This window comes from Neophocaena asiaeorientalis, unplaced genomic scaffold, assembly GCF_003031525.2.
Source record: "Neophocaena asiaeorientalis asiaeorientalis breed wild unplaced genomic scaffold, Neophocaena_asiaeorientalis_V1.1 scaffold683, whole genome shotgun sequence".
NCBI classification, from domain to species: Eukaryota; Metazoa; Chordata; class Mammalia; order Artiodactyla; family Phocoenidae; genus Neophocaena; species Neophocaena asiaeorientalis.
This window is the reverse complement of record NW_020173497.1, coordinates 138,211-160,510: the sequence shown is the minus strand read 5'-3', so window position 1 is coordinate 160,510 and position 22,300 is coordinate 138,211. Positions and strand designations below refer to the sequence as shown.

The 22,300-nt window shown below is 38.4% G+C and overlaps 1 protein-coding gene across 1 annotated transcript in view; it reads right to left on the bottom strand.

Annotated features, from left to right (window-relative positions):
• LOC112401351 (teneurin-3) overlaps nt 1-22,300 on the bottom strand; it is a 200,643-nt gene that overhangs the window by 108,452 nt on the left and 69,891 nt on the right. Inside the window, exons 5-9 of the mRNA XM_024747546.1 lie at nt 8,339-8,553; nt 2,837-3,047; nt 2,304-2,405; nt 1,909-2,103; nt 647-847 (exon numbers count right to left, since the gene is read on the bottom strand). Coding sequence (XP_024603314.1) covers nt 647-847; nt 1,909-2,103; nt 2,304-2,405; nt 2,837-3,047; nt 8,339-8,553 — 924 coding nt within the window. The remainder of the gene's footprint in view (nt 1-646; nt 848-1,908; nt 2,104-2,303; nt 2,406-2,836; nt 3,048-8,338; nt 8,554-22,300) is intronic.

The following is a 22,300-nucleotide window of genomic DNA, read 5'->3' as shown; positions in this document are numbered from 1 at the left end:
TGAGGTCACAATGTAAAAACGTATTTAAGACCACACGTTATTTAGGTCATGGTCAAAAACTTGAAAGCCGGTATTCTACAGGGCAGGGATGATTGACACTCTTTTATCCCTGCAGTGTCTGTCACAAAGCCATGCACAGAGCTGGCGCTCAAAAACAACGTGACTGATTGGATAAAATTACTACCTGTCATTTCTATTATAATCATAGAGTTACAATTAAAAACTCAGTGTTGAACCATTATGTACACCATAATATCTATATATGTTTACTCTTTATTGTGATAATATTAAGTCTTCTGTTGTCACATAATTTTTTAATTGAAGCTTCTCTGTTTATGAGATAATGTGCTTAAATCTCCAAGCTGTACACAGGCCTTCAGAGTTAAGAAGAGAGAGAGCTTTACACAAGTGAAAGATTCTTCTTTACATTAATACTAAAGGAGAAATTTAATGACAAATTGACTAAGCCTGTTTCTTTCCATATTATAAGATAACAAATTTCATTACTTTTAATATTTATTTCTATAAATGTTCACTTTAATAAAATCTATATTAAGTATAATAAGTGTGTTTTAAAAATTAAAATGTCGTAACCTGTAGCTAAACAATATTAAGCGCTCAATCGTATGGCATGTATGAACCTCACCATTTGAGCAGTCTGGGCCAGTCCAATTAGGGTCACAAGTGCAGGAGCCACTTTCTTGAAGATATGTTCCATGACCAGAGCACTGGTCTGGACACATGGTCTTGAGTATTTCACAATTGTTACCACCCCATCCTGGATTGCAGTGACATTCCCCATGGATACACACACCATGATTAGAACATCCAGGGTCTAGACAATCAGCTAGTGGAGAGAAAAGAGAACAAATTTATGGTCAAATCTAGAAGATATACACAAGTACATATGGAACAAAGAATTACACCTCAATCTAAGTTACCTGAACACTTTGGATACTCAAATGTTTACCCACTGTTTATTTGCAAGAACTTGTTTCTGAAAAATGCAGAGAATGTATACAATAAAGCATTAAGAATCATGCCATTTAGGTAATTGAGACTCTTGCAAGGATTTATAATTCTAGTGAATTACACACTTCTGCTCTTGATTGCTTTCCGTTCTGCCCAATCAGAGAGTAATAAGTATTGGCTTCTCTATAACAAAATCTGAATCAGCTGACCTAATCCATAACCGCTGACTACTGACAGCTGTATGGGACCCTCAAATGTTTGAGAAATAAACGAGCTGCAGACTCTCCATCTCTCTTAATTCACTTTAATGTGCTTTAGGTGACGAGACTTAATTTAGCCATTTGACTCAATAAAACTTTACACTTGTAGGGTCAATGGCCTGAAAATTTAATTCCAGAGACTTAATTGTGTCACTTTGTGTGTGCAGATCAATAAAACCCATTTGACTAAAGAACGGAAATGGTGCTTTTCTGCTTTTTGGAAAAACAGTTCAACTGCACTTTACAGTATAGCATCTTGACTATCAACATTATATACAGTTACGGCACAAACCCATGATGTGTTTTTCTCCATCAGTATACTATGTTCAATACTCTGTCTTTCTAGAGAGGCCAAAATGCTAGATTTAGAAGCTGGCATCAAGGTGAAAAACTGCAAAAAAAAGAATTCAACGGTTCACCATTGGTTCTAAGACAAAAATGTTTGTGTACTTTCTCAGAGTAAAAAAAAAAAAATATTCACACAATTGAGAGAGAGCTAAAGGACTCCTCGGTATTTTTTTTATTAGGTAAAATGTTCATGAAGCAATGCAAAATCAAAATTCCTTTCCGAAGGAGGCATATAAAAAGATTAATCTGCCAAACTAAGGGTTAGACATATAAGCTGTTTCTTTATGAAGCTATAACGACAAACCTCTGCAAGGTCTGACATGTTTACCTTCTTCACAGTTCTCTCCTTTGTATCCAGAGTTGCAAACACAAGAGCCCACGATACAAATCCCATGACCCCCGCACTGCGGGTCGATACACTGCGTATTTGGTACATCACACTCGGTGCCCTTCCAGCCACTGAAACAGAGGCAGCGGCCCTTGGAGTACTGGCCGTTGCCACTACACAGCACTGGACAGGCTGCTGTGAAATAAAACACGACAGAGGAATTAGGAATTAACAGCCACGTTTCCCATCGAGAGTCTCCAAGAACAGGCACATCGTTGGAACAAGCGATCTGCCATTTCTCCCCTCTTTTCTTTCCTGTCTTGAGAGCTTTCTGAATTGCTCGTGTTTCTACAGCTTATTTATATTGGCTTAAGAAAAGAATCTAACTCGCATACCTCTTGAACAATCCGGACCTAGAAATCCTGGAAAACAATGGCAAGTTCCAGAAACACACTCTCCATTTCCATGGCAATTTCGGGGGCATTCCACCACAGACTCTGAAGAAAAGAAAAAGAAGCAATCCTTGCTGTGCAGCCTGCCTCTCGTGCAGGGTAAACTGTGTCACTTCGATCATTTTAGCTACATCTTGAAGGAAGCATGGGTGGCTTGCTCCATAACCCCCCAAAAGTATTCATTCATACCGGATTATTCGAACAGTAAAGCAAAACACCGACATTTCAAATGCAGACGTTTTAAAGCGTTTTCGCAATGCACTGTCCCTCCCCCAAGCTACTTCCAAGTGATACTGTCTTCCGGTGCTTCACGGTTTGTCACACAGTCATAAACAAACAATTTAAAAAATATTTCTCACTTTTACCTCAGGCTCTAACATCCTAGGGATCACTCAAATTGGTGAAGACAGTTGCATTTCTATGCAACAGTGTTGAGGCCGGAAGCCCGGAAGTGACGCTTTGAAGACAGTTCTTACCTATCACAATGGTATTGAAGGACACCTGCTCTGCACTTTTCCCATCATTATAAAAAGCCAGATGCCAGATTCCAGAATCCAAGTACTGGATAAAGCCGGCCTCGTGGAGACTGACGGACCTCGCCTGTCGCCCAGCTCTTTCGGACTCAAGCAGGTTCCGTTGCTCTCGTGCAATCAGCCTGCTGCCATCCAGCAGTTCCACAAAGTCGTACTGAGAATGGGGAAAAGGAGAACTGTTGAGTGGTCGGAAAGAGTACGGTTGTGGCTGCTCCTCTCTTTCCTTTCCAAACTTTTCTCCTTTGCTCTAATAAACACAATGGTAGAAAAAAGTTCCTGATTGACAGGTCTTCTAGGCATCGCGCTTACAGGGGTGATGGAGATTACCCACTGCACACCAAATACCACTGGTGTATTGAAACATCACAGACCATTTCTTCCCTTGATGTGCAATACGGTTTCCAAACTTACTTAATTCTTCTGACTGATAAAAAGTTTGTGAGTTTACAGAACAGACTTGTGGTTGCCTAGAGGCGGAGGGGGGGTTGGGGCAGGGATAGATTGGGAGTTTGGGATGAGCAGATGCAAACTATTATATATAGGATGGATAAACAACAAGGTCCTGCTGTATAGCTATATTCAGTATCCTGTAATAAACCATAATGTAAAAGAATATATATGTATAACTTTGATGTACAGCGGAAATTAACACAACATTGTCAATCAACTATACTTCAATAAAATTATGAAAAATTTTTTTTTAAGTTTGTGAGTTTAGGCAGTTTGGGGATACAACCATAAACCTGTACTATTCCAAACCCAGCAGCTCTATTTTAGTTAGACCATTAGATGATCCCTTAAGATCTTCTCCTATTTAATACTCAAGTAGTAACCACTGCTACTGAATAATTACTTTGTGCCAGGATTATTTTTAATCCTCCTATAGCAACACTTCTAGGAAGGCATTAATGTTTACACTTCAAAGATGAAGGAAACTGAAGCTTGAGAAGCTTGAGCAGGGTCAGATATCCGGTCATTGGCGCAGGTGGTATGTGAACTCCAGTGCGCTTTGCTCCAAAGCTTGGGCTGTTCCCGTTACCCCAACTCCACCCCTCTCTGTGACCCTGATGTAACCATTCCGAGCATCATGGAGAAAGCCATGGATTTTTACTTAGTTACAGTTAGATCAAAAACATATTAACAAGATGCCTTTACATCTTTGATCAAAAGTCTAAAAAATTAAACAATGGAGGAATTTTGAAGGGATGGCCGGCCCAATTATGATCATGAAGTCAATCATCATTAAACTTAATTTTTGTTTTAGCAAGATTAATCATGAACATTGGGTAGTTGGAAGAATGTAACCGGAGAATTTGAAGATAATTTTAAAAAATATGGGGACTTCCCTGGCGGCACAGTGGTTAAGAATCTGTCTGCCAATGCAGGGGACATGGGTTTGATCCCTGGTCCAGGAAGATCCCAGATGCCGCAGAGCAACTAAGCCCGTGCGCCACAACTACTGAGCCTGCACTCTAGAGCCCATGAGCCACAACTACTGAGCCCGCGAACCACAACTACTGAGCCTGTGCGCCTAGAGCCCGTGCTCCACAAGAGAAGCCACCGCAATGAGAAGCCCGTGCACCGCAACGAAGAGTAGCCCCCGTTCGCCGCAACTGGAGAAAAGCCCGTGCACAGCAACGAAGACCCAACGCAGCCATAAATAAACAAATAAACAAGCACATAACTAAATAAACAGGAGAAAAATGGAATGTGACTGGTAACAGTGGGGTAAAATTTTGTAGCCAGAGATAATTCAGTGAATTTGGAAGACACTGTAAAGACTTTCCAACACAGTTTTAATAAACTTGTTAGACAATAGTTTCTTAAATAGTGTCTATAGGCTCTAACCCAGTTTCATTTTATTCCTGAGGTATGTATTTATGGTGAAAAGTACACTACAGCACTATAAACATAAATCATTAACGCTAAAGCACTACCCATGTGAATCATCGATATTCTACTTTCTGATAGATTGCTTAAATGGAATTTCATCAGACATCTTTCCTAAGGAAAGGTTATTTATACTGAATCCCTTAATACAATCAAATTGAAAAAAAATCGGTTGTTGGGATTCTAAGAATCACAGTTAAATACGCTGCCACTGTACACAGACCTCTTACTGTTACTATTGGACAGAATTTAGAATATCTAATTCAGCTTCCGACATACTAAATTTTAAATTTAAATATAAAAGCTTTTTTTTGGTTATTGTTTGGTGTAGTCAAACTGCATTATAACATCATTCAGCTGTGAGCAATATAAAAAAAGCCACAACGTAATTAGCATTCAAACACTTTTTCATTTACAGCTTATGAGGATGAAAATAATGACTGGTATGGATATCTGAACTGCAAAATTTCACTGGGATTCTGTTCCGAAATTATCAGAGGAAATTAATTCAGCACATTTGAAAGGTGCCTCTGCCTCAAATAAGCCATTCATTTTCTCATCAGATTTAAATACTTGATTAGCATGGCAAAAAGACAAGAAAAAGTTTCTTCTTACGGTCCCATTGCACATAAACACTTTTTTCTCCTAACAAGCCCTATTAATTGTCACCTTTATCATAGGGATCATTGTTTCTCATCACAGTGCGAACAACAAAGTGAGGCTGGGCGGGGAGGAGCTGACGGTTGTTGAGTCTCTACCCAGTTTGAGGCCCTTCGGGGGGCATTTCACACACAACTTCAGGAGGGCACTCAAATACCTAAAGACACGTCCCCTATCTAACACCGAAGCTATCTCCACGAAAAGGAAACAAACTCTGTGGGGCAGAAATTTAATAACCTTTGTTCTCAGGGTGTAAATTAATCACTTACGGGCAAATCCAAGAGTTTTGCTCTCTAATACCTATTCATAAGATTCCTCTGGCTTTTTCTGCACAGCAAGTCTTAGAATCTTATGCTGTTTTTAGGACAAAATTCTGTCTCACCACTTTGGAGGAGCAATCATGAGTTTATACCTGATCAGTTTATACCTGATAAAGGTATCTTGGTGGTTCGTTTCTGAACAGATTTTCCATATTCTTAACTCATTTCAGTTATCAAAATGATGAGAACGCAGAATCTATGGATACCTAACTGTGCTCTTGAATCAACTCTTTGGTGGTGGTAGATTCTTGCTGTAAATCATTGACATAGAGGAGGGAGTGATTTTAAAGATCACCTGTTGCAGCTCCTTCATTTTACAGATAGACACCGAGGCACAAGGAAGTTAGACTTGTGCAAGGTCACAAGGTCATAAAGTGGCAGGGGTGTGTGCTCAAGAACCCAGCTTTCCAACTCCCATTCTAAAATAGCCTTCATGCAGATGCACTTAAAGGATACAGGACAGTATTAACTGTAAAGCGTTAACTTGCTCCCTTAGGCTTCTAACTGTCCAGGAGAATGAACTGAGCATCAGGGAGAAGAAAGTCAGTCGATTCCTTGGTAACAATCATATGGACAGTTTTACAAAGGGTCACAAAGACTTTCAAAACTCAAGTGACTATTCTGTATGGTTGGCCAATTTTAATTATTTCTGGTTGATTTATTTAACGTTCCCCAGAAACAGAGAAATGTTCAATTTGGGCTGTTTTACAGCATATTTCATGTTTAAACATTGAACTCAGAAACAGCTATCTGCTCTGCTGATCTTGAATAAACTGCAGGAAGGAACTCTAATAACTGTGGAGCTTAAGAAAATGCATAACCTACTTAAACACATATATTGTGGGAGAAAAGAAAAGTGGATATCACGTATATTGTGTTTAAATACCAGAAGAATTATAAGAAAACCTGAAACTACACCTTTTATTCCCTAGTCTTATATGGTATATATAACCTCCAATAAGTCAACCCTAAATATTTAAATAAACCTTAAGTGTCCAATGCATCAGAGAATGTTTTCTGAAATTAATTTTTGGAATTTTTAGGTTACAAGCTCGCTATTGTACCTAGTTTAGAGGTATGTTTCTTGAGTTATACAAAAATAATTTAATCATGTATGTGATTCCAGTGGAAACAATTTTTTTTTTCCTATTTCACTGGACTACTGCTCTACTAAAGGCAATCAATCTGCTATAACTGAAGTCAGACAGGGCCACTTCCACTTAAGAAAATCCGGTTATTACATCTTAGTCAGTGTCACCTATAACATTAACTAGAGTCAAATGCAATTGTAATCTAAAATTTAAAATTGGACCCCAGTACACAATAAGAGGAATTTGACATGTAAACATTAAAGGAATTACTTTAACAATGTAGATATGAAAAACGTTAAAGCAGAAAAATGAATACACCAAAGCATGACATTCAAAAAATTTACAGCTGTATAATTTATGTATGCATATGAAACTTTCCCTGATCCATGACGTTAGAGAGTTCAAATTTTCTTACTCATCTTTTTTTTAAAGATATTATTTTTATTAGTATAGGGATCAATTTTTCTTTATAATTTATATTCCGAGGTTATAGAAAAAGCATTTCTCACAAAATTACATAATATAAAGCATACATGAAAATCCTCTGGTCCTCATTTGATAAATCCAATTAAAATCGGCATGAAATTCTATGAGTAAATAAACTGATTTTCAAGCATAACTTTAAGCTTATCTAACTGTCAATTTTAATTAACCATCTATTACATTTTTTGGAATTCCTGTTTTGGGGAAAAGTCCCAGCTCCAGTTTTGTGGTAGGTAATTTAAGTAATTTCTCTTAGACATAATGGGACCTCTTTAAACCACAATTTCCAATTTATACACCGCGAGCCAATATTAGACTATGAAAAATCTGTGGGATTATCGGTCTGTGACAGTTGTGAGGTGATTTTCATTAAAGCAAATTGACTTTAAAGTTCTTTGAATCTACGATATAGGGGCATTTGAATTGTTTTGTGATCATCCTTGGTGACCTATGAAAGCTCTTTTATCTCTGTATTTCAGTGTTCATCATATATAGACTAGGAATCATGGCTTAAGTTGATAAAGTTTATATCATGATATTTCTGTTTATGTTCCCATAATTTCTTTACAAAGAGTAAATCTGACATAAAGCAAAAGGTATATAATGTATTTTCAACAGAATGAACACATGTTTGAGATGAAAATGTCATGCATCTATTACACGAAAGGAGTATGATCTTTGGAAATGATCATAGAATCTTTCTAAAACACTTGGAAAATCTACGGTGTTTTACTACGTACTCAGATAATGTTCCATATTCATCAGGTTACTCACAAATTCTGTACATTTTGATCAATCAATAATGATTAAAGCAAGTCAGGAAGAAAATGCTGTTCTTCCTACTAATTCAAAAATCTCAAGATAAGTGTCACCTATATTCAAAATTCTTTTCACTGTAAAAGATCAACACAGAAGTGGTCAAACAGTTAAACAGCTGAACTTAAGAAACAGAATGACTTTAAAAATGTAAACTAGCAGTTTTTATTGGTAACAGAGCCTACCTGAGTATGGGAAGGTGGTAAGCCTTTTCGGCCATATACTCCAATCAGCGCATCTTTCTGAAGAGAGATATTGAATTTAAGAAACTGCGGCTGATCAATAAGGAGCTGTGATCTCCAGAAGATCCCAGGAGGAACCTCTTGAATTGCTCTTCGGCCAATATCAAGTTCTCCGGAATCTATGGTGTTATTTTCTTGTGTAAATCCACCCAATCTTCCTGAATGTAAGAGATCCATTGAAAAAGAACAAAAAATTAAAAAGAAACAAAGCCAAAAAACAGAACAGCTTTCTGACTTTCAAAAAATTCTTTTTATTTAAATGCTCAAAAATTTCATTTTCTTCTGATAAATGAAATGCTCTTATTTATTTCTAATTTTCCCTTTAAAAGGTTTTCCTTTGTTAGGTATTGTTCAACCAACACTGAGCACATCCTTTAAGATATTTAAGTCAACATCCCTTTACTTCCTCCCAAGTTATGCCTATTACTGCAACTGTTTTCACACCTACAGTATTTCTTGATGGCTTGAAACGTAATTATCTTACAAATTACATGTGTTGTTATTTCTTGGGAGAGATTAATCTAAGTCTGGTATTTACCAGTCATTCTAAACATACCATAACCCTGCAAAGTGTAAATTAATGGATTGGAAATTGCAGAATGGATTATGGAGATTTCCAAATCAATCCTTAAGCAAACAACAAAAACAGTCAATGGCACAGATTCATGTAGTCCCTCCAAACTATATAGTAGAATGAATGAAAATTCAGATGCCTGAAGGGCGGCTGAGAGGGGGCAGGGGGCACGTTATGAGGGGAAGGGAAGGAGGAGGGGTAAGTTTAAATTCTCACGAAGTTTTCAATGTAGGCTGCCACAACTTCTCTTCCTTCTGATCTTTACCTCAACGTCACCTTCAGCCTTCCGCGCACGTGTGTTAGCCCTCTCACTAACTTTCAACGTGATGAGAACAAAGAGTCTCCACTCCCTGAATCTCTGACCCCTCTTAGAGACCATCTCCTTCCCAGTTTTAGGAAACAGATCCAAGAATCCTCTTTTTTGGTATGTCTCCGGCTCCTTCCCTCTTCATTAAGGATCTTCCTCATTCTGAGGGGGTTAGTGATAGAGAAGGTTTTACAATTTGCCTTAAATGGACACAAAACCACACTGTATCTTATTCCATGGAAAGCGTCCATGAACGCAAAGGAAGAGAATGGAAGTGGGCAGATTATCCTGTATCAAGTCAATCTTTTTGAAAGTCACAACGTCGACAGTATTGAATTTGTCTTTTTAAGAACACTGATCTGAATATTAATTCAGATATTACATAATGTTATAAAATATCGATTATACAACACCGGATAAGTTGTGAATTCAAAATTTAGATGACTTCATTTCAAGTTGGAGAGTTGTGAACTATTTTATTTTAATGACAGGGGAGAGTCTTCTATCTATGAAGAATTATTATTTTAACACTGAGTTCATTTTTTTTTTTTTTTGAGTTCATTTTTGAGTGTTTACTAGGGACACAGAATTGTGGGTGTCAAGAAGAAATATAAATTAGAGAATAGAATCTTAGAGATTAGTCTGGCTTTGATGGCTTCTGCCATCAAGCAACTAGCTACCTGGTTGGGAAGACAACACCTAAAAACTAATAAATTAAATGACCATCTAAAGCAACACATGGTTAAAGGTCAGAGCAAAGTGATATCACTGAAGGCTGGAGGTGGAAAGATTTCACAGAAGGGGTAAGTTCTGAGCTAAACTTTGTAGGACAAGGAGGCTAAGGTTTCTGAATTGGGGTAAATATCGTAACTAAAAACATGGCAATGGAACTGAACACGTGTTAGGGTGATGGTGAGCAGAGACGTCCATCTGGCTAGAAAAGAAGTTAAGAAAGGCAGGAGTCAGATAAACGTAGGTTTGAATCCCAACTCTGCCAATAATTAGCAGTGTGACCTGAACGTATATACTAAAGCTCTGATTCTAAACCTCACCTGTAAAATGGGGCTAGTAATAATGCAATCACAGGACTGCTATAAGGATTACATGAGGTATTCTATATAAAGCACTTGGCTCTCAGTAGGTATTAAATGCATGGAAGACATTAATGGGTTTGTCATGGAAGTAATGAAAGATAAGATTGGAAAAGGAAAAATGATATCAGATGGTGGAGGCCCCTGAACACCAGGTTAAAGAATTTGGTCTTTATAATTCATGTTCCTTTTTAAAAAAAAATTTTTTGTGTGTGTGTTATTTTCTTTTTTTACATCTTTATTGCAGTATAATTTTTTACAATGGTGTGTTAGTTTCTGCTTTATAACAAAGTGAATCAGTTATACATATGCATATGTTCCCACATCTCTTCCCTCTTGCGTCTCCCTCCCTTCCACCCTCCCTATCCCACCCCTCTAGGTGGTCACAAAGCACCGAGCTGATCTCCCTGTGCTATGCGGCTGCTTCCCACTAACTTTTTTGTTATTTTCAACTCTGTCAAAGAGCATTATTCCACCCCTTTTCTTGAAGGTAGGTATATATGTATATACATAGATATATATAGGCATTGTGTTACTATGCATATAATTTATGGCATGTTTTAAAAATAGGTACTTGAAATAGATTTAACATGGGTTAATTATACTTCAATGCTACAAAGGCACTTATCTGTTAATATGTTTTGTGTGTGTGTGTGTGTGTGTGTGCGTGCGCGTGCGTGTCATCAGGAGAAACAATTCAAGATTAGTAAGAGGGCTTCCCTGGTGGCGCAGTGGTTAAGAATCCGCCTGTCAATGCAGGGGACGCTGGTTCAAGCCCTGGTCCGGGAAGATCCCACATGCCGTGGAGCAACTAAGCCCCTGCGCCACAACTACTGAGCCCATATGCTGCAACTACTGAAGCCTGCGTGCCTAGAGCCCGTGCTCCGCAACAAGAGAAGCCACTGCAATGAGAAGCCTGTGCACCGCAACGAAGAGTAGCTCCCGCTCGCCGCAACTAGAGAAAGCCCACGCGCAGCAACGAAGACAACACAGCCAAAAAAAAAAAAAATTTTTTTTAGAAAGCCCCCACACAGAAACAAAAACAAAAAACCCAAAAAAAAAAAAAAAAAAAAAAAGATTAGTAAGGAACAGATGTTTATGGTAGATATCCAGGTTATGGCCATTAGGGTCTAGAGTAATTCACAACAAATCACATTTATGGATAAGTGTGAAGTTTGAGGGAGAGTGTGTTATTAGTAAGTGTTGGGATTCTTTTCTATCTGGACTGCTGCATCCTACAATGACATATGACCATCAGGTGCAAAGGACAGCTACACCTAAACAGAGACCCATTAAAGGTTCTGATCGGGCAAAAGGTGACACGAAATCACTGTCTCAAGGACATTAAAGTGCAGTAGTGCGGGAAGCCCAGAAGTGGAGAGATGAGTTAGGATACAGTTGCAACAACCTAGGTAGGAGGCAGGAGGGGGCTGTAAAAGAAAGCTTAAGAAAAAGTCATTATGTACAGTTTCACTTCCTTTCTTTTTTCCTGATGTCTGTAATCACGGCAGTTAACAGTCCTTTACCTACCAGGTCTATCTTTGTTGAACTAATTTACTAATATAAAATGTTCTTGAAAATAAAAGTTCAAAATTGGGTTATAGTAATCACTGTAATTTTCCAGGTATCAACTCACAGACTATAAATCATGCATCATTCATTAAAATTTAAAATATGTACCGTATGATATTAATAAATATTCATTTTAGCAAAATTAGAATATATAAATGAAAAGATAAAAAATATAACCCCACACCCAGAGATTACTTTTGCTTGCTATCTAAGCAAATATCTTTCTTTATTCACAGGAATTTTAAAATACCTGAGATCAAGTTCTACTTTTCATTTTGGAAGCTTTTGCACAAGAACCTAAATTTCTCATAAATTAGATTTTACCAAGAAGATTAAGGAGGAGGGAAAAGAGAAATGGAATTAACCTTTAGTGAGAACCTACAACATGCCAGGTAGTTTCACCTGTACTACCTGTTTTAAATTTCAAAACAACTCTATGAGGTCGATATTATTTTGAGATGAGGAAATTAAGGCTCAAAGAAGTAAATTACATGCCTAAAGTGACGGCTGAGTCAAGATGCAAATCGGGGTCTGCACAATTCCAGAACTATGTGTTTTATAGAGTCATCCGTATAATCTTTGCTTTTTATTAAAAAATATTTATTTCAGATTACTGGGTTTTAAGTTTGTCTATTCCATATAAAATCAGGTATGTTAGCTCGCTGAAAGATACCAGAGAATCTGCTTAGCTTTCAATTTTAGGACGTAATTTATTAGGAAGTAATGGGCAGTTTTGTGTGTTATAATTTACTATAAATTCCCAATAAGTTTTTGTCTTTTGGTTGACTTCCACATGGTGCTATTTAAAAACATATCCAATGGAGCAGTAGTCTTTTTTCCCACTAACATGTTAGTAAACATGAGATCATTCATATTTGGACTCATCATGGTCACACATTTCTAAGGCTATGATTATACTTTACTGTTATTAACAAGTTTATTGTTATTTTCTGAAGCTCACGTGACTGAATCTGCTCTCTGGTCTTCACCCTACCTCCTGCTGGTACAAGTGGTTTAGTAGTTTTAACAGCGCACACATGCTTTGAGAGCCGGTAAGCATTAAGTGGTACTAATCCTGGAGCTGTTTTCCCAAAACACCATGTTTGCCCAAGAGCGTTAGCTTTGGAAATAGTAATCAAGTTCTGACTTCTAGGCTTTCAGGTTTTGCTTTGTTGCTTCTCCGTATTCTATTTTGAGGTGTTAAAATCTTTCTCACTGAAAAGATATGTGTACCCACTGATGGGTCAATAAGTGTATCTACTTATCCAATTAGTCCCATAGCTAATTTAACAGGTGGCTCTTTTTCAGAGAGAAGGTTCTTTCATTTGTAAGACAAAATAACCAAGACTGAGTGGATGTGCTTGAATGGGGCAGCAGTAGCTACGATCATAGTTTTCTTGTGTACCTGTAATGAAAAAGCTTCACAGAATCTCAGAGTTCAAGTGCCCTTGGAGGTCATTTAGTCAAGGAGTCTTCAAACAAGAGTAGTCATACCCCTAAGGAACCTGAGGACTTTCCAATGAGGAAAGAGGGGTAGAGTATTTTATGGGAATTAACTTCTAGAACCTCAACAACTTCCATAGGTAGACTTCTTTACAACAGACAGGCACACCTCTCACACATCCAGAATCTTGCTTTCATACATTGTCTTAGAACATAAAGTTTCCAGTGTGTCAAACAGGCAAAACTGAAAGTATTTTTTGTTGATAAACCTCCTTTAGTCAAGACACCATAAACCCACGGTAGGGCTTCAGTGTTCTTCCCGTCTTACACGTATTTCTATCAAAGGCAAAGTGCGGTGAAGTTGAGAAATGGAGTATTTAAGACTGTTGGCACGTTTTAATATCCGATATATCAAAAGGGAGGGAGAACCTTATTGTTTCATGCCCCCATCACCCACCCAAACATTGTCCATGAATGCTTTTCATTTGCAGAAGAGTTTCATGATTGCAAAGAGAACATCAATAAAGCAAGAAATGTTAAAGGCAATGATGCCTTACTTAATCCAATGGTCAAACTCCTGGCAAGGATTTGGTCTTTGTTCATCTCTCTACTGCCTGCCTAGCATAGGAATTCGGAGCTGAGACAGTTGTGACAAAACGTGTATTAATTTATTTGAACTGAAAAAACAAGTCATACTTTTTTCTGACAGAAAATGTTTGATTTTAATGGGAACTAGCTCTGCCAGTAAATTATATAGTGGGTATTCCTCATAAATTAGTGAGCTAACTAAATAGAGATATTGAAAGTATATAATATGATAAAAGCATTCAAGAGAGATTACACCTAAGGTAAATGAAAATGAACAACAGTTCCATTTTCCAGTTCATTCTGCATGTATTAGATAAAGTGCCACGAAGTAAAAGAATAAGAGGTATAGTTGGCAGTATGTATTTTGCTAAGCCTTGGTGAAGCCTTTTCTGGTATTCTCCACGGAAATTGAGAAATCGTATTGATTCGAAAACTGCATAACGCATCTTTTTGAAAGCAGGTAGTTGCTAGTTCTTTGCTTTCAATAAAACTGAAGAAGAAATGTGATGAAGTTGACAGCTTGCAGACCACCGAATATACTTTTTGGAAATAGATCACAATGTGGTCTAATAAGGATTTCAAGTCATTGAACGGCATCCTTCCAAAAAAACTCTTCCACTCCCTTCTGCTTATCTTGTAGCAAGATTTCTTACGTTCATACTTGTAACAAAGGATAAGAGGAACAGAGTTGATACTGAACCTTGCTTTGCTCTTATAATAAGTAATATTCATCAGTGAATACATAAACTATTTGAACAAGTCCCCATTCATCTCATTCAGAGGTATTTTTAATACATTTTCACTTTTTACATTTAATGATTATCAAAATGCTCAACGTATTTATATCATCATCAGGTTGATTTCATCCGAATATGTACAACTAATAACTGGAAACAAAATTCCGTACAGAACAAAACGGATTTTAGAGAACACTTCAGAGTATTATGGTTGCATACGGCAGGTTCTTATTAGTAATCCGTTTCATACATATTAGTGTATATATGTCAATCCCAGTCCCCCAATTCATCCCATCACCACCACCCCTGCCACTTCCCCCCTTGGTGTCCATACGTTTGTTCTCTACATCTGTGTTAAAATTCAGTATCAATTTGTACACATATTTTGTTTTAGAGGCACAAGAACCAAGTAGTTTGAAGATCACTGATCTATCCTAGCCTTTCCTATGCAATGTGAATCTCATTTTTAAGTGCCTATCAATGTCTTTTGCTTCAAATTATTACACTATTTAGAATGGATTTATTTTGAATTAAAGTCTCAGAATGTGTCTTTTCTAAAGGGTAGATGCTGACCTGACCCTGTCGTTATAATCAGTGATATAGAGATATGAGGACATCACAGATTTTCCTCCGCTTAAATCCACAGAACTGCCAGCTAATATCAGTACAACATTCCTGCTAAAAAGCCTCTATTTGAATGTCAGGAGACTAGAGTTTCGTGAAGGGGCTTTGTCTTTTTAAATTCTGCATTGTTGCTTTTCGAGTCATGGCCCTCCTCTAATTTGGCCAAGTCAAGTGTGGTCATTCCTGTTAGCGTTTTCAAACGCTCTTTATTGACTGTAAACACACCTGGAAGTCGGTGAGCTATTCACACCATTTGATAAACTTGTAAATACTTGGACAACCTCTTCCTCTGAAGCTCATCAGTCCTCCTAGATAAAAGCCTGGAAACAGATGTCTTTCATCATGTCCTGAATTCCAGAAAACTTTGGCTTCAGAGGAAATAAAAGAAGGGCCAGTTTTAGTGCTCTCCAGCCCCCCTTACTGAGATCACTCCATCCTTAAGCCCCCAGAGTCTGAACCTGGGAATGATCATAGGAAACACTAAGGTTGTCTGTAGGTTTTACTAAGAGAAAAAGGAGGAAAGATGGAGGAAAAAATAGACAGGGCAACAGAGTGCCCTGTAGTTATTCTAAACTCAAAGCATGTGGGTTAGGAATCAAACCAATTAAAGCCTTCACAGTAAGAGTGAGACGTACCACATCTTCAAACACAATAAAGTATCATCTTGATTTTTTTTTTCAGCTTGTCCTGCCTCAGTGTGGGAGCCACTAGCCGTCTTTTCACCTACTAACTGTGATTTTTCCTTTCATCAGTTAAGCATGTGTTACAACAGTCTTAATGTCTTAAAATACAGTGGTCAGAGTGTGAAAGCATAAAGAGACTGAGTACCACAAAGTTATTGTTATTCCTCTCCTTCTTATGTGATATCCAGTTTATAGAAAAACACATCAGTAAAGTGGCATTTTTCAGATAATGCCTTAAAAAAAGAACTCTGTACTCTGAGATATTTTATGAATAATAGTTTACCAGCCCTAGATTTTATAAGGACAAAACAGAGTAGTATTTAAAATCATACTGGTAATTAGGAGGTTTGGTATGTTTGAATATTATTTTGCGGTATCAGAAAACAACCCAAAGTTAAAAAATACTGCATTTTTTGGTCATAGATATCACGAATTTGCTGCCCGCACATCATGTGAGTAAACCAGCCTATAATGATTAAAATGGAAAGGCAGAAAATAAATCCAACTGTGAAAGTCCCACTCAACTGCTGAGGAAGGTAAATGATAATATCATTTTAAGTCCCACAGCGACACTCATAATTAAGACGTCAGGAAGCAAGGTTGGGCACTTACAGACAATCAATAGCCCACCCTCCAATTCGATGACCTAACCTTGGATTCATACCCCGACTTTGAGAGCTCTGAGAGAACACATCTTTTTATAAACAACCACATGCCATAACTTAACATTGTGGATACAGAGTGTTACATCAGAAGCTAAGTGAATTAAAACACTACCCTGCAAACATAGTTTAATGGACAAAATCAATACAGCACCTAATTAAGGAACTATTATACAACGCAACAACATAAATACTATATACAATATTGAATAAAACTCAATGCTCTTGCAGCCCCGTTAGCTCTATTTCTTCATTTCACAGGCAATCTTTAACTTGCTATAAAATCTAATTATCTGAAATTGGTTAGTATTTGAGAAAAGTCATACATGCTGAATAACAATGAAAAATTAAAAAGCAATTTGAATTATTTCATTTAAAGAGGATGAATCACGTATATGTAGTTTTTCAATCTGTACTCATACAAAAGGAGGTTTTTTGTTGTTGAGATTTAATTGACGTACAACATTATATTAGTTTCAGACGTACAACATGACTCGTTATTTGTATATATTGTGAAATGATCACCACGATAACTCTACCGTACATAGTTACCATTTTTTTCATGTGTGATGAGAACTTTTAAGATCTACTCTCTCACAGCTTTCAAATATATGATAAGTTTTGTTAACTATGGTCACCATGCTGTACATTATATCCCATGATTTATTTATTTTAAAACTGGAAGTTTTCTTTCTTTCTTTTTTTTTTGATTGGAGAAGTCATTTGCTAGAGTTACACTAACCAGAATTTATGGCCTGCATACTTTGTCTTACATTATCCCAAATTAACCTATGCTGAATTTCAGCATTTGTCTTATTGCTTCTTTCCAATAAAGCTAGTGTGAAATGTCCTGCCATGGTATCCTCTACTTTTCCTTATTGTGCATTTTCTAATTCATTGCAATTGCTTGCTTGAATCCTGTCTTGCCTAGTAATTCACACACTCTGGGAACAACAAATGTGACTGTCTTTTTTTCTCACTGCTATGTTCTCAGAACCATGCTCTGTGCGTGGCACATAATATTATATGCTCAATAAATAAATGCAGAATGAATGAATACTATGCATTCAAAGGAGGATTAAGGAATAGATTTCTTCATAAAATCCAAATAACTAAAAATATAAATAACTAATGATAGGTATTTCTAACATTGCTTTAGAGGATATTTTGATGCCGATTTAAGGAGCTACAAATACAAGTACGTAATCTTGAATTGCAGAAAAAAGAGTGAAGTAATAGTTACTGACATGTATAACCTACCTGTCATGTTCCAATCACTGCTTGGCCCCCTACATGCATTAAATGGTTTTAACCTCACTACTACCTATGAAGAAACAGGAGGTTAAAGAAGGGCTTAAAGAAGTGGCTTAAAGCCACCCAGCAAGCGCACAGCTTTAATCCTTAATCACTCTGCTGTACCAACATCTGCTCTGTGTACAGTTAATGCAAGGCACCGTGTCGGGCCCTTTATGTACTTTATAGCATTTAGTCATCCTATTTTCATTCACTCATTGGACAATACTTATTAAGCATCCATTACATGCCTATAACTGTGCTGACAGCTTTGAACAGAGAGGTGGAAAAACAGTGTGCCTTACACTCTAGCAAAGAAGACACATATTAAATAGTAATGGTTGTAACCACTAACATTTTTCAAGCATTTACTATGTACCGTACACCATTTTAAGTATTTACATTGACTATTCAAGACCATTCTAATTGATGAGAAAGCTGAAGCACAAAGATGCTTTACAGTAACTTGTCCCAAGTATCAAAGGCATTAATAATGGTCAGAATTATCGTAGGATGTGAAACCAGGTGGTTTGGCTCAAGACCCTATAGCCTTTAACTCTCCGCTCTATTGTTTCTATGCTATAGTATGGTGTGACAAACAGCCAGATTGTGGAGAACGCTGTTACGTCCTCTAAAGGCGTTTGACCAGAATCTAGATCGCTGAAGGGCGTCAAGTAGGCTACTGATATTTCAAATCTGGATCTGAAGAATGGATGAGCAAGTCTAGAGATATACATCCCAGATAGAAGGTGGCTTCTATAATCCAGGTGAGAGTTGATGGGATCCAGGAGATATTTTGGAGTTAGAATTGACAGGACTTGATGAATGATTGCACAGGGGAGGTGAGAGAGCGGGAGAGGTCAGGCATGACCCCTAAGCTTCTGGCCCAGGTAACTAGGTGAATGATGGTGCCATTTCCTGACACAGAAAGAGAGGCAAATTTGGAAAGAAAGATGATGGGCTAGTTGTGTTTTCCAAAGATGGCCACAACATCTCCCATCCCACATGTCCTTATGCAATGTGTCCCCACCATTTCCCCAGTCAAGAGTGGGGTTTAATTCTCCATCTCACGAATCTGGGCTGATCTTACTGACTTTCTTGACCAAGCAGATATGATGGAAGTGACATCCCGGAGTGTCCAATGCTCTAGGTCATAAGAAGCCTTGTAACTTCCGTCTGGGTCTCTTGGAATGCTCCCTCTGGGGACGCTCCTCTTCAGAACTTGTGCTCTGAGAAGCCCAAGCCAAGTGGAAGGCTGTGTTTAGACGTTCCAGTCGACAGACAGCATCAACTGCTAGCCCTGTGAGTGGGCTACCTTGAATTTCAGTTTAGTGGAGTTTTCAAACAGACCAAGCAACATCTGAAAGCAATTTCATGAGCGACCCAAGCAAAAAAACAAAAATTACCCAGTTAATCCACAGAACCATGAGAGATGATAACAAACTGTTCTTTGAAGCCACTGGACTTTGACGTGGCTTGTTAGGCAGTAATAGATAACCAAATTGGTTGTTGGGTTTGGTTCTAGACATATGGAGTTTGAGATGCCTGGAATACACCCAAGTGGGGATTTTCTAAAGATACTTGGATAGATTTTTCATAGTTGATGTCTGAAGCTCCAAGACAGAGAGATCCAGGCTGCACTTATTGATTTGGGAGCACAAAGAATGTGGCGTAACACATAGCACATGGAACGTAAATGAAGCCGGGAGAATGGATCCAAGGACCCAGAGAGATTATATTCTGAGTGACGGCAATGTTTGGGGATCGGGTAGAGGAAGATGAGTCAACTAAACGAACTGAGAAATCACTGCCAAAAGATCAGGGAGAAAGTGGAAACGGTATCACAGAAGCTAAGGAAAAGGATATTTCAATTAGGAGTGATAGGTTACCTACTGAATGCTACCAAGAGCTCAAATGTGATAAAGATCGTAGAGTATCAACTGATGCTATTGGCAGGACAACCAATAAGTCGGGAAGACATCCGTGTCTGTGAGTGACGGTGGCAGAGGACTGTCATGAGGAAGGAGCCTGAAGAAGCCACACTGTCACAGGAGTAAGTGGAAGGTGAAGACATGACTTCACGGCAAATGTACACACCGTGTTCCAGAAGGGCTGGCTACACGGGGAGAAGAGAAGGATGGGGTAGGGCAGGGGTAGGAGGCAGACTCAAGGGTTCTTTTTTTTTAAGACTTGAGAGACTTGGGAATGTTCAAATGTTGATTGGAAGGTGCCAGCCAGTTGAGAGAGGAAATTCTGAAGTACAGAATGGGATCAAGAACACTCTTGGAAAGATCAGTAAGAAAAGGATGGAAAGACAGATCGAGATGCACATAGGAATGGAGCTGTGTTTACAGGAAATCAAGGTCTCTGTTTTTTTTGCTGAATAGAACACAAGGTCATCTGCTGGGAGCTGAGGGATTGAAGCTTCGAGGATAGTAGGAGAGTTGGAAACAACCGTTGAGACGTGTGGGGAGAGAGCTTGCAAGGGAAACACAGAAGGGCTGCCAGACTGTTGAAGCTGATCAGCCAAGAGACAGGCATTACTCCCTCTTTACGTGGAGGAAATTGAGGCTCAAAGAGGTTGAGTAACTTGCTCAAGGTTACAGAGTAAACAGATGAAAGAGCTAGGATTTGAATACAGGGCTGCGCGGTGCTCTCCAGCACATTAGGCTAAGTGAATTCCTCGATCCAGCGGAATAATTTTAGTTTCTGGAAAGAGACTGGTGTTTGAACTAAAAAACTTCATCCTTGCCTCTTTATTCACGTTGCCCACTTCCATCAGTTTTGCCTGAGACCTCACACTTGACATCTCATCTCTAAAATCTGTAGTCAAAGAACGTCTTAGGAATAATCAGGAAAGAGTCATGGCGTGTAACAGAAATTCTTCTTTTAAATACTAAATACCATTTAGAAGCTTTGGTTCAGTATTCACTTAAACGCGAGCAGGGAGTTTAGCACCAAGATTGTTAGCACCATGACTGTTCCTTAGAATTGTATTTACAAAATAAGAATAAAACAGGGCTGCATAAAGAAGAGCACTGCGTCTAGAAGCCACAAAGTAATTTCCCCATCATGCTTAGCACGGTTAATTTTCCCAGTGAGCTTCATTCAGAATTGCAAGAATTTCTTAAGGGTTATAATCTCCTAGAGTTTCTAGAGATGATGTGATCTGGTTCTCTGCACAGTTTATAAAACTGAAGTAGTAGATGATGGCGCACGGTCTCTCTGCCGGTTCATCAGGGATGCTTAAAAGCAGTGTTTGTAAGGTACCTCCCTTCTTGCAAATACAGTCCCCTGCTGCCCGCTGCACTCCGGTATTTAAATAAGTATTTAAGAGATACATACCCAGAACCTTTACCTGGAAAAACGAAAATAAGAATTCCTTACCAATTTAGGGTTTTTCGGGCTACTGGAAAAATAATAAAGATAACAAGTGAGACTATTATTTAGGTCACACTTTGGACAAACTCTGAGCCCCGAGATAGCCTTCTTTCCATAAAGAGAAATTCCTACGAATGCCCCTGTCCGGTTGGCAGGCTGCAGGATCCGTTCTCCAGTATATCTAACTCATTCTGGGGCATCTGTCGTCTCCTCCTTATGTGGGAGGCTAGGAAGATGGTCCTTCATTTACATGCATACAGTACGTCCCCTACATATGAACCTTCATGTTGAGCACTTTCAAAGATGCGGACGTGCATCTGGTTCCAGCAAGGAACCAGCACCTGTGCCATCAGTGTCAGGCGTGAGTGACACTGCAGCTCGCCCTCTGTCCCCTATGGCTGACCATCCCTCAGCTCTACCATCTCCCACCTCCTCTCCCTCCTCCAGGCAGTAACTCTTCTCGCCTGTTCACTGGATGCCAATCCCTGTGTGCCAGCTGTTGTACTGGACTACTGTACTTCCCAAGGCCCTGTCCTGTAAGATGAAAAATGTGTTCTTTATTTTTTGCGTTTGTTTTTTTATGTATTATTTGTGTGAAAAGTATTATAAACCTATCACAGTACGGTACTATGTAGCCGACTGTGTAAGTTGGGTACCTAGGCTAACTCTGTTAGACTTACGAACAAATTGGAGTTACGAACGCGCTCTTGGAACGGAGCTCGTTTGTATGTAGGGGACTCAGTTGCTCCAGTTGCTCCACTGGCACCTGTCAACTGCGCCCCATGCGTTCTGTGATCACATGGGAACTTCAGTCCCTCTTAGGGAAGTGGACTTTCAGAGCCGTGGTTTTGAAACTGTGGTCCACAATCCTTTGTAAATTGCAAAATCATCTGAGTGAGTTTCAACTAGCATTTGTGATAAATGGGAAATTCAGTAAAATAGAAGAGAAA